The 13,567-nt window shown below is 40.8% G+C and overlaps 1 protein-coding gene across 1 annotated transcript in view; it reads right to left on the bottom strand.

The window, feature by feature from the left end:
* The window catches only part of WNT10B (Wnt family member 10B), a 77,136-nt gene that overhangs the window by 19,774 nt on the left and 43,795 nt on the right, over nucleotides 1-13,567 (bottom strand). Inside the window, exon 3 of the mRNA XM_089679456.1 lies at nucleotides 4,115-4,377. Within this exon, the coding sequence (XP_089535582.1) occupies nucleotides 4,115-4,377 (263 nt within the window). The remainder of the gene's footprint in view (nucleotides 1-4,114; nucleotides 4,378-13,567) is intronic.

The following is a 13,567-nucleotide window of genomic DNA, read 5'->3' as shown; positions in this document are numbered from 1 at the left end:
GAAATTTTCCGTTTTGGAAAACTGGTAACAATTGTCAAAGTGGGAATATTTCCCTGCTTTGGAAAAATTTCCTTTAACTTCCTGCTGTGTTTCTGGGAAAGGACATGTAGGCAAATATCTTCATGTTCTGTTTAATTTTTTGTCTTTCTCTATAGATTGTTTGCAGTATCTTAATACTGGATTTGCAGGATCTCGTGTGTATTTAGTTTCTGTTTACTAAGTGCAAGGAGGAACACTGTAAATGTGGTTTAAAGACAGATCTGAAGGCACTCTAGGAACAGATTAACAACTGCTCTTAAAATAACGATTTCAACAACTATAGTACATACCATGTAGTTGATAGGTCTAAGTATTTACACTGTGCTACATGATGTAAGAGACACTGTTCTGTAGTGTAGAAATAAATGTTGCAAAATGTAGAGCAGTGTTTATCAACCTTTTTTCAGTCAAGGCACCCTTTAAAATTATAGACAGTCCCGAGGCACCCTTTAGAATTATGGACATTCTTGATGCACCCCATTCCATTAGGAAAGTTTGCAGTGGGCACACAATGGCTTGCAGGGGTGGAGGTAAAATTAGCAGGGAAACACCCTAAACACTGTTATTATCTTGGGTTCTCCTGCACAGTTATATAATTTCGTAGAGCACATATATGGCATACTAGAAAGGGTTAAAGGGATTAGTTCTGCCTGTTTTACTAAAAGAACACATGCTCCCAAGTCTGTCATCCTGGGAGCCAGAACTCGACAGCTTATAAAGTTACTACTTGTACTGGGGAATTTCCCAGGAGAAACAGCTGTAATAGTAAGCTTCAATATTGTTTTATATGCTTTACCTTCCTAGCTCTGTCCTCATTGGCCTGAGTTCAGTATGCTTTCAGGCTGCTTATGATGATGGAAAAGTGTGGCACTACTCCAAAGGTAAAAGGATAAAGTTACCTTTAATGTGAGGAAGTTTGTTCACGCGTTTAGAGCCACTGTGCTTTCTGATTACATTTTTGTTTCATTTAAAGTGTACTCAAGCACAAAAATGTAATATATTGAAACTAACCAATCCTTAGATGGTTAGCTTTCTTTTTTTGGGCATTTTTCAATAATGACTTAGTAACACATTTACTGTCTTAAGGCCACACTCACTCCTCCATTGTATCTATAGAGGAGCAATGTAGCAACCTAAACCTAGGCATTGTCAGCCTATGGAGAGGGTAGTGTAAGACAGACTAGTGGATTTAGATGAGTTTTCGAGGACTAACAAATTAAAGCTTATTCCAGCTAACACATTTTAAGCAGTTTTTTTTCCTTTTGGGTTAAAGGTTTTTCATAAATGAATAAATGCTGTCCACTTTAAGTACCCCTATCAGTGTTAAATGGTCTGTCTTAAGTTTCTAACTGCTAGGCAACGTAGTCTGTTAAAATAAGTTGAAAAGCCCTAAATGGTACCACGCTGATATCATTGGTCGAATGTTTACAGGACCACTTTCCCTTTGCATTAAGCTCCTCCTCCATTCCGTACTTGGGCGTTCACCTGACCTCCAGCATTGACCAATTATACAAGAGTAACTACCCCCCACTTTACAAAGAATTAGAAGACATAGCACAATGGGGAAAATGTGATCTGTCCTGGCTTGGTCGAATTAATGCCATAAATATTACTCTTTTGCCGTGTGAATTATACCTGTTTCGAATTTTGCCAATTCCAATTGTGAAATCCCACCTACAAGGTTTTCAGTCTAAAATTATTCGATTTATCTTGGGCAACAAGGGACATTGTTTTTTCTAAACAAATACTATTTCGGCTTCCTCGTCAAGGGGGGCTCGCTCTCTCAAACATATTGTGGTACTATCAAGCGGCACAACTAGCACAGATTTTGATTGTTTATGTGCTACCAGGCTTTTTTTAACCAGGCTGGGTTTAAATGGAGCAACAATCTGTTCCCCGACATACTATAGATTTTTTGCTTTAGAGCGTGCCCAAACGACCGCCACTGGTCTTTGCCGCGATTCTTTCTCGTTTGATAGCTTTATGTGATATTCTACATAGACAGACATCATTGACCACAGCTCTTCATCCCTTGGCGCATCTATTTCATAATCTCCAGTTTCCCTCGGGTCTGGACATTAAAGCTTTCCAATGGTGGTAAAACAAAGAACTATTTAGGATTGGCCATTTCTTCACTTAAACTGGGCTTCCCACCTTAGCCTTTTGTGTAAGTAAGCTTAGAGATGCCTCAATTGGAGAGGTTCAGATTTCCCCAAATTTCACTCTTTCTACATTCCTTATGGACTAATAAACTGGACCCCCCCCCAGGGACCACGGCCTATGGGAACAGGACCTAGCAGAGGAATTACATCTAGAAGTTTTGCATCAATGTTTTTTTTTTCTTCAAAGGAGTTCTGAACATCTCTCTAATTGAGGTTAACATCAACATTTTCACATGCTGGCGTGGAGTTCCCATGCATTTAGTGAATTTATTTCTAGATTCTTCCCCCCTTTATTTCCTTGGATGTGGCCATTTAGGTACTATATTCCACACATGGTGGATTTGTCCTCGAATTTGAGGATTTTTGAACTGAATCTTTTATTTGCTGCACAGAGTCACAGGGAAAACGATCCCTAAATCTCCACAGATAGTGTTATTGAACCATCGGGTGGATAATGTCCCTAAATGCACCCATTCGTTTGACTTTTTTCCATTCTTGGGTGCCAAGATCAAGGTAGCCCATGCAGAGAAACAAACCTCTTTTGCAGCAGCAAAGAGAAATATATCCTGCATAACGCTCCAAGAACAAGTAGCGAGTATCCTACTGGACAAACTCCAGAAATTTGAAAGCATTTGAGAACCTTCTTGATGACTTAAACTTACCTGTCTTTAACTGCCTGCTGCCTATTTCTGCCACTTCTCTCCTTCTCCCCCCCCCCTTTTTTTTCTTTTTCTCTTCTTCTTTCTCTTGTCTTGGTCCTACCCTCAACCCACCTCATCCTGATGATCCCACCAAGATAATCCCTGCTCCTTTAGGATTGGGTTATGCCTTGGGACACCAGTGAATCTGGGTTAGTTTACCATTTGAATGTTTGGTTAGGGTCAATGTACCCCCTGGACTTGCACTGCCAATTAGCTTTCACTTTCATTATTAGTCTAGGGGTGTGGTTCCCTCACCCTAGGAAGTTCATATTTCTTTGAACCCCATCAGAGCTCTGTTGAATATTCACTGCTTTCTCCTATTCCCAGTAGCTGAACATGACATATTAGTTTGCTCTGGTTGAGGATCAGTGCTACTCCCACTACTATGGTTTGACGTTGTTAAAGGCATGATCTTATAGAGGTGCCAGTTGAGGACTGATACGCAAGATGTGTAAAGCCTTGTATTATCATGTTCTTGTTCTTAAACCTTCAGGTTTTTCTTTATGTTAAGATATGTGTTTGTGTAGGGTCTGCATAAAATCTACTAGTTTGGGTTCTTGCCTGTGATTGGGGCCTCAAGGGTCATTGATGTACTGTATACTGGAAAGTACCACTTGCTGTTGTCCTCTCTCTGCAGTTTTCTTTTTGTCTTATGTTATGGCTGCAGAACTGATCTATGTATTCTGACAGGGGAGGGAATCCTGCTGTCAGAATACAGTAGCAGAGCAGAGAAGATCTCTGCATCTACATTGCTTGTGTGGATGCAGGGATCCATAAGTTTTTATTCATTCAGCCCTTTGGTTGAATGGAAAAAAAAACTTTACATGTATACCCTTCGTAAGACTACCTTGTCCACAGAGTGACACTGCTGTGCAATTCACCATAGAACAAACAGCATTGGCACTCTGTTACTGGCAGTGGAAAAATAATAAGTCAACTGGCAGGATCAATAGGTAATAATACTATGTTACAGGGTGTGTTCAGGAAAACAAAAACTTCTCTGTTAATGCTAGTGAAGGACTATATTATATATTTCATATATGATGCTGTCTTTCACTAGCATAAAATAGTTGGTCAGAATTCAACCCAGCATCATAGTGCTGAAAGATCACATTGTTAACTGCTAAAGCGTCATACGTTGCTCGTTGTAATTATGAAATGTGTTGAAGCCCAATACATTCAGACAGTTTGGATTGGTTACCCCGACTGTACCTCTCTTTAGGATGACACTGTCATGTGGAACCTTCCCACTCGTCTCCAAAGTGGAGCAGTTCCAACGCTGGCCTTTCAGTTGATGTTGACATTCATGGATGGCAATTTGAATTCCCTGGAGGGCTGAAGCTGTCACATCAGGGTTCCTCACACAGAGTCCCATCTGGCGCTTACTTAAGCCAGGTAATGTCAGGCAGACGGTGTTGGGAGTCAGGATGGGGTCATTGGGTAGCTTCAGTCCCAAGATATCGTTGCACAGAACTCTAGAGAGGAAAAAAAAGAGGAATGACTACAGAAATCATATAAGAATACAAATATGTCAGCAAGATGTGTCTCAACTCTGATGACCAGTAGGTACACTGTTTTTCTGGATTGTTGGCCTTATATAACCTTGTTGAAATAAATACGGTTATTTAAAACGATGACTTTAGATGGATGTGATTATATTAATAATGGAATATTAAAGTGGTTAGACAATATTTTTTTTAATTTACTTTTAACTGTATATTATTTATAAGGCCTCATTCACATGGGTGTATCTATGCGTACTCCTGTGTGAAGGCCCGTTCCCCCCCACACACACAGTATGCACAGATGTTCTGTGCATCCATGTGCAGGCAGTCCCAATTATGTCTATTTGGAAGCAACAGTTGCATGGACACAGCTGCTGATTCCAGTTTGACAGCCTTCCAGGTGCAGGTGCATGTTCCTAAATGTGCACTTTCTGCATTCAGGTACATGCACCCGCACCTGCACAGTTGTCAAGTTGGGACCAGCGGCTTTGTCTATGCAGCTGCTGTATCCCAATAGACATGAACTGGACTGCCTGCACAGAAATACATGAAACACTTGTACATCCCGTGCAAAGATATGACTGTGTGAATGAGGCCTAAATACAAATATAAACAACACAACAGTACACTACTCATTGGGCAGCACAGTGGCTAAATGGTTAGTACTTCTGCCTGGCAGTACTAGGGTTGTTGGTTTGAATCCCAACCACGGCACCACCTGCTAGGAGTTTGCATGTTCTCCCTGTACCTGTGTGGGATTCCTCCAGGTACTCCGGTTTCCAAAGACATGCTGGTAGGTTAATTGGATCCTGCCTAAAATGCCCCTAGTATGTGTATGTATGAATGTAAGTTAGGGACTTTAGATTGTACGCCCCTTGAGGGTTAGGGTCTGATGTGAATGTACACTATACAGGTGAAACTCGAAAAATTAGAATATCGTGCAAAAGTTCATTTATTTCAGTAATGCAACTTAAAAGGTGAAACTAATATATGAGATAGACTCATTACATGCAAAGCAAGATAGTTCAAGCCGTGATTTGTCATCATTATGGCTTACAGCTCATGAAAACCCCAAATCCACAATCTCAGAAAATTAGAATATTGTGAAAAGGTGCAATATTCTAGGCTCAAAGTGTCCCACTCTAATCAGCTAATTAAGCCATAACACCTGCAAAGGGTTCCTGAGCCTTTAAATGGTCTCTCAGTCTGATTCAGTAGGAATCACAATCATGGGAAAGACTGCTGACCTGACAGTTGTGCAGAAAATAATCATTGACACCCTCCATAAGGAGGGAAAGCCTCAAAAGATAATTGCAAAAGAAGTTGGATGTTCCCAAAGTGCTGTATCAAAGCACATTAATAGAAAGTTATGTGGAAGGGAAAAGTGTGGAAGAAAAAGGTGCACAAGCAGCAGGGATGACCGCAGCCTGGAGAGGATTGTAAGGAAAAGGCCATTCAAAAGTGTTGGGGACTTTCACAAGCAGTGGACTGAGGCTGGAGACAGTGCATCAAGAGCCACCACACACAGACGGATCTTGGATATGGTCTTCAAATGTCGTATTCCTCTTGTCAAGCTGCTCCTGAACAACAAACAACGTCAGAAGCGTCTTACCTGGGCTAAAGAAAAACAGACCTGGTCTATTGCTTAGTGGTCCAAAATCCTCTTTTCTGATGAGAGCAACTTTTGCAGAAGCATGGAGAGGCACACACTGCAAGATGCTTGAAGTCCAGTGTGAAGTTTCCACAGTCTGTGTTGATTTGGGGAGCCATGTCATCTGCTGGTGTTGGTCCACTGTGCTTCATTAAGTCCAGGGTCAACACAGCCATCTACCAGGAGATTTTGAAGCACTTCATGTTTCCTTCTGCAGATGAGCTTTATGGAGATGCTGACTTCATTTTCCAGCAGGACTTGGCACCTGCCCACACTGCCAAAAGCACCAAAACCTGGTTCAATGACCGTGGGATTACTGTGCTTGATTGGCCAGCAAACTCGCCTGACCTGAACCCCATAGAGAATCTATGGGCATTGCCAAGAGAAAGATGAGAGACATGAGACCGAACAATGCAGAAGAGCTGAAGGCCGCTATTGAAGCATCCTGGTCTTCCACAACACCTCAGCAGTGCCACAGGCTGATAGCTTCCATGCCATGCCGCATTGAGGCAGTAATTGCTGCAAAAGGGTCCCAAACCAAGTACTGAGTACATATTGTAAAATAAAAAATATATGAGCGCTGGGTGACAACAGGTAAAATACAGGTGGGAGCAGCCAGCATGGAAGAGGAAACAACCTCAGATCCTCCAAGTGATGCCAAAAATAAAAGTACAGATGCGGCGCTCAGTATTAGTTGCAGTGTGCAAATGATATCTCACAGTGTTAAAACTTAAATAGGTATAATACATGCGGATAAATGTGACTGTTGTGACACAGTAAGCAATGATGAACTTTCGTGACTGTTGTGACTGTGGTATTGAATAATATAAATAATACCAAAACTTATTGAATATAGTTCATGCGGAATGAGATGACTGTAAAAACAGTAATATTCATAACTTCTATGGCTAGAAGCAACGGGCATACTATGCACCGATAGGATAGTATCCCATGATATCATAGACTGATAAGATATAGTTCATGAAGATTTATGTGACTGCGGTGACACAAAACAGCGGATAATTTTGGTGACTGCTGTGGCTGGAAACAATGAGCAAACTATGCACTAACCAGATGGCACAGATAAATGTGCGTTGGAGTATATAAGACCTACTCCTAGGTACTCTGGGGGTGGAAACTCAGCATGCGGATGTGATCATCAGGTGGAGGTACTTCACCAGCTGTCATCTATCCAGAGCAGGATTCCACATCTCAACCGTGTCCAGCAGTGCCTTTTATATCCATCAGGGGGATCATACACGCATATGGAAACCAGGAAAAGGATCCTTCAAGATGAGGACTCTCGGTGCCAAATAAAAGAGCCCAGAGAGAAAAGAACTCCAATAGTGTAGTATGTTTTAATGATAGAGTAACATCAAAGTACAGGTAAAAAACTGAGCCAGCACTTACATCTGAGGTAGTAGGTAGGTGAAGTAGTTAGATAGAGTTTGTTTTAATGATAGAGTTACTCTATCATTAAAACATACTACACTATTGGAGTTCTTTTCTCTCTGGGCTCTTTTATTTGGCACCGAGAGTCCTCATCTTGAAGGATCCTTTTCCTGGTTTCCATCTGCGTGTATGATCCCCCTGATGGATATAAAAGGCACTGCTGGACACGGTTGAGACGTGGAATCCTGCTCTGGATAGATGACAGCTGGTGAAGTACCTCCACCTGATGATCACATCCGCATGCTGAGTTCCCACCCCCAGAGTACCTAGGAGTAGGTCTTATATACTCCAACGCACATTTATCTGTGCCATCTGGTTAGTGCATAGTTTGCTCATTGTTTCCAGCCACAGCAGTCACCAAAATTATCCGCTGTTTTGTGTCACCGCAGTCACATAAATCTTCATGAACTATATCTTATCAGTCTATGACATCATGGGATACTATCCTATCGGTGCATAGTATGCCCGTTGCTTCTCTAGCCATAGAAGTTATGAATATTACTGTTTTTACAGTCATCTCATTCCGCATGAACTATATTCAATAAGTTTTGGTATTATTTATATTATTCAATACCACAGTCACAACAGTCACGAAAGTTCATCATTGCTTACTGTGTCACAACAGTCACATTTATCCGCATGTATTATACCTATTTAAGTTATAACAACGTGAGATATCATTTGCACACTGCAACTAATACTGAGCGCCGCATCTGTACTTTTATCTTTGGCATCACTGAGTACATATGCATGCTTATACTTTTCAGAGGTCCGATATTGTTCTATGTACAATCCTTGTTTTATCAATTGCATGTAATATTCTAATTTTCTGAGATTGTGGATTTGGGGTTTTCATGAGCTGTAGGCCATAATCATCACAATTATGACAAATCACGGCTTGAACTATCTTGCTTTGCATGTAATGAGTCTATCTCATTAATTTCACCTTTAAAGTTGCATTACTGAAATAAATGAACTTTTGCACGATATTCTAATTTTTCGAGTTTCATCTGTATATATGTAAAGCGCTGTGTAAATTGATGGCACTATATAAGTACTTGTAATAATAATTTGTTTGCACTTTCATTTAGGCCTTGTTCACACCATGGTGTGTGAACAAGGCCTAAATGCAAGAGATGCAAGTTTTTCTGCATGCGTTCTGCAAGGGCACAAAGAAAACAATTGTTCTATATGTGCCCTGTTTACACCACACTATTATTAGATGCAGATTTTTTCTGAGCAGGATTCTGCAATGTGTATAAAACTCACTGAAACGCACGTGAAAACCGATGTAAACTCGTGTGTCTGCAAGTGAAATCTACGCATTTTTTCCATTCGTTTTTCTGCATGTATGGTGAACGAGGCCTAAAACAAACATCCTGCCAACAATTGGTAGCATTACAAAGTATTTTATTTTAAACACATTGCAATAACAGTATAACAATTAATTAGCTCTGAAATGATGCTATCCATGGAGAATCTGCTCCATTTTTTTAATCAAAATTATCCAGACACTCACATACTAAGCACACTAAATTACAGAATGGGAAGACATCATGATGGTTTTCCATAGCACATGAAGAAACCTGCCATGAGATAAATCATGGGACTACCATTGCTGACTTCTTTAACCACTGACCTGGAACACGTATACAGATTGGGAAAGTTGGAAAAAAAACACAAGTCCTTATCTGCCTACTTTATCTGGGTCAGTGGTCTTCACGGTTTAAATAAATGTTTTGGCCCCATCCAAAACATTTCATTTTGGTTTTAGAGTGCCTGTCAGGTTTTGATCACCCTTTGCGTTCTTGATGGGCAGGAACCATATGTGGCCAATGCTCCCGGAAGATGGAAATCACTGAAGTAGACACAGCTACCCCTGTGATCTCCACTTGTTTCTGGGCCCCATTGTTGAGTGGGGTGATCTCCTGTCCAACAGTATCTGCATAGCTCTGATGATGATGTCACCCCACAGGTAGCAGTACTGGACACTGACCTCTGTCAGGTAAGGGTACACAGAGCACCAGTGCTTATGTTTCTTTACTGCCACAGACCACCAATGATGTTGCCTCTAATCACTAATGATTGGGAGGGGGGATATTTTTATACTGCCACTGGCAACCAATGTTTGGTTGCCAGTGGCAACGGATCATATTGCCACTCTCACCCAGTGCCCTGGGGGCAGGGGTGAGAGTCCTATTTTCACTAACCAACAATGCTTGGAAGGGGGGATCTTATTCTCAATGACCAAAGATTATTGGAATGGGATGAATCCTATTACCACTGACCACCAACACTTTGTGTGAAGGGTGGATTGTGTTATCATTAACTAACCAATGCATTTGGGGGGCTTTTTTTTTTTTTGTACAGCCACTGACCAGCATTGTAAGAGGCACCATGTAAAGGACTCTGATCTGCTGCAGGGTATATCTTAAAAAAAAATAAGGGGTTGTACTGATGGTCAAATGTGGTGTGCCTTCAATTGCCGGTCAGTTTGATATCTGACTGGAGTTCCTTCACAGGTCTATCTTTAATGGGGATCCTAATTGTGCTCAGCAGTTGTGCTATGTCCTCACACTTCCCTTGAACATGCTTTTATCTCACTGCTTAGTGCCTAGGCTAACCTAAATATGTTACACACCAGATACTAAGATTTTCCTCAGGATGTTGGTGCGTAGCTAAAGAAATGCGATTTGTCGTGGTCCACACCCTGTAGGACGGAGGGACCACAAATAGACTGGCAAGTAATGGAGCTTGGCTTGTGATGCTACTAACCTACATACTATCAGAACTGGGTTGTGGCTACGATTTGTGCTGATGTTTTGCAAATAACTGCTTTATATCTCTTAATTAGGAGAGAACATATCATACCTTGGCAATCAGCTACATGCAATTTCTATTGAGATTAAAATGCTAATTTACATCCTTGTTTAGCAGATGTAGATGAAAACCATTAGGGACAGGACAGGACCTGTAAAATACATTGGTAATCAATAAAAATGCAAGGCCTGAAGAAATTTTTACATTCCAGTGTACGTTCTCCTCCATAACTCTAGGCACTTGTTTTATTTGTTACTGTCTGATCCCAGCAACATGCATTTGAAGGAAGATATGAGGAATGACTGGCATTGCAAATTACAGCATAACATTCTGTCTAGAATGGGAACATAAAGGGGAGGGCTGGGGGGGACCAGAAGAGGTGACCCATCTCTCCCACAGCGGTGGCTGTTTAAGAGTTAAACTATGGTCTACTCATCTTGCCCTGGGTGGGGACAGAAGACTCGGCCACTGTCATAAACTCTGTGGGACGCTCCCTGCAGGGTGGGAATATATTTGTCTTCACTTTGGAGCTAGGGCTCAGCAATTTCTCTTTAGCTGTAGGAGGGGCAGGAAAACAGAACTCTGAGCCAAAGGACCAAACGACAGATCAAAACATGCCCATGCTGAAGGGAAAATAATTCATGTTTTATAACCTCAGCAATAAAAGGAGGCTTTTCCAAAACAGCAAACAGGAAGGTAATAAAACATACATAGCTATACATTATCAACAAACGTGTAATCACATTAAGACAGAACATATATACGTCACAAGAAAGGACTTTAGAAATCAAAGTATAACTGATGCCACAGTTTATTTATTTTTAAGCCTAAGTTATTTTTTTTTAATCAACACAAGGGATGGCACTTATATTTAGTGAGAAGTGTCCTTTGTGCTGTTGGCTGCTGTCTTGCTTGAGAGTGGCAGTGGTAATCTTCCAGTGCCACAGGGGTTAATAAGGCTGCTGGACCTGCCATAGGCACTGGTCAAGAGTGACAACAATATTCACCCTTTCAGCCCATCCTCTATTCATAGCAGCTGTACTAAAGCTTCCACCTCTATCCACTATGAATGGAGGTGGATGAATCAAAGGTCACCTTCCTTTAATCATAGAGCTTTTTTATTGCTGGAAACCACCAGCACAAGGAACACTTCTCATTGAATGTAAGTACTGTCCCTTGTGCTGATTTAATAAAAAATAAACCCTAAACTTTAATTATGGTCATGCTACAAAAATTTCAGCATTCTATACATGTATAGGAGCCACATCAAAATTCATGGGGCCAACTACTAACTGTTTTCACAGTGTCCAACTTGCCATTATCCTCTTTTAAAGAGAACCTGTTATCAACACTGCAAAAAGACTCCCCTACAGTATATAAGGATACTCATGTTTGTACAGTACCCTACTTAGCATGCAAAAATACTTAGCTAATGGGCCCTTTATATGCAGAAATCTTTTGTGCAGAGAAGGTAACCTGCTGTTAATTGTTCCTTGTCATTAGCATACATCAGTGAACTGGAGTTTCTATACCCTATACCTTCTCAAAGTTCACAGTATTCAGTGCATCCCCACAAGTCCTGATCACCATTCCGTCTGCTGCAAGCCATCTTCCCTATCCCTTCACCATAAAGTATGCAGTACTCATAGCAGGTTGCTGAGCCACAGTCTTTACATTTGGCTATGATGGCACACTCTACAGGCCTAGCAATTGCCCAGATTCCACTAGTAGCCCACTCTCCAACTGACAACTTTACAATAATATTTGAAATGCATGTGAATGCAATAGATTACATCTCCAAAATAGCACTTTTACCACCATCTCTAAAATAATAGTAATACAAAATAGTTTTTTTAAAATTTTTGTACATGGAAATCATGTATTGACTAGGTTTCCAAACTTTGAGCATCCCTACAGTACTACCAGTACCTGTAATATTGCCCTCTTTGCAAAAAAAAAAAAATGTCAGTTCTCACCACGTGGATCTTTACTGTTACAAAATGCTGCTTCACAGAGATCATGGTAATGATGATGTTACACACAGAGGATCATTTCTATACAGCTTTACACAAGGTAAATACTGCATGTAACAAGGTGGCATATAAGTGTCAGTCCTGAGTGTTACTGTGGTGTGGGCAATCTTGCACTGCTATGGGGGAATCCATATGCACAACTTAAAGTAGAATTTCACTCTTTCAATCAACATTGACTATTTTGTAATCTTTATGCTGCTAGCATTATTAAATAGATAGGTTGATTATATTTTCTTTTTTAATATTTTTCTTTTTTTTTACATTTCTTCAGTTGCTTTCTGGTTTCTTGGCCTAGCCAAATGATGTCATGTATCCCAGGAGTCTTCTCAGTTAAATATACCCTCCTGGATGCATGCCTGAGCTAAGGGCGGATGGATTCCAGAAAGTAAATGCAGCAAAATAAAGCAAGGAGGCATGGATGGATGGGTAAGTTTGCACTGAATTTTAAAAATGAATTAAATAGCAATTTTTGGTTTATGGTGCTCAGATGCAGTGCAGGTCCACTTTATTGCAGCTGGAACACAGCATATTACATACTAAGCATTGTCAACACACATAAATCCACTTGGTTGGGGATACACTACTCCAGCCAACTCTAACTGATGGACCGGCACTCACATAGCATACAGTATGCCCTCTCCTGGCCACCACCCTACATGGACTGTTGCCTAACGGGAGAGTAGGAGTTCTCACATGCTAGCACATGCTCATACGGTGGTAAAACAAACAGATTAGCAGCAATATACACCCATGGTACACAGAATTTCTTTATTTTAAACAACAAACTAAAGCAACTAAGATTCTGGGCTGGCAGAAGCTGACTGTGAGAAAAGTCTTAGCAGTGGCATATTTATATCAGATTGTGTGGCTGTCTCTGTGGCAGCAATGAGGACTGCCCAGCATGGCCAGCTGGTACTTTCCATGATCACCATACTATACAGAAAAGGGATTGCAGTAAAATGGTGTAATACAGAAATGTTTGGATGGAAACTTGATAGACTTTGCACCCTACATGCATTGATAGGCTTAATTTTCAATTTTGATTGGGGTATGCCTTTATAGAAAAGAGGCTCATGGGCTTCTCATAGACAGTGAAACAGATGTACAGTATTTGTGCATGCCTGTCTATATGGTTTACAGTATGTATATACTTTCCTCAGCAAATCATTTAAACATAAGTATACCGAACCTAAGTTTAATGAAC

The sequence above is a fragment of the Staurois parvus genome, unplaced genomic scaffold (assembly GCF_062004578.1).
Source record: "Staurois parvus isolate SC_StPar_1 unplaced genomic scaffold, SC_StPar_1.0 ptg000017l, whole genome shotgun sequence".
NCBI classification, from domain to species: Eukaryota; Metazoa; Chordata; class Amphibia; order Anura; family Ranidae; genus Staurois; species Staurois parvus.
Note: the sequence above shows the minus strand (reverse complement) of the source record. Positions and strands in the feature narration are given on the sequence as shown.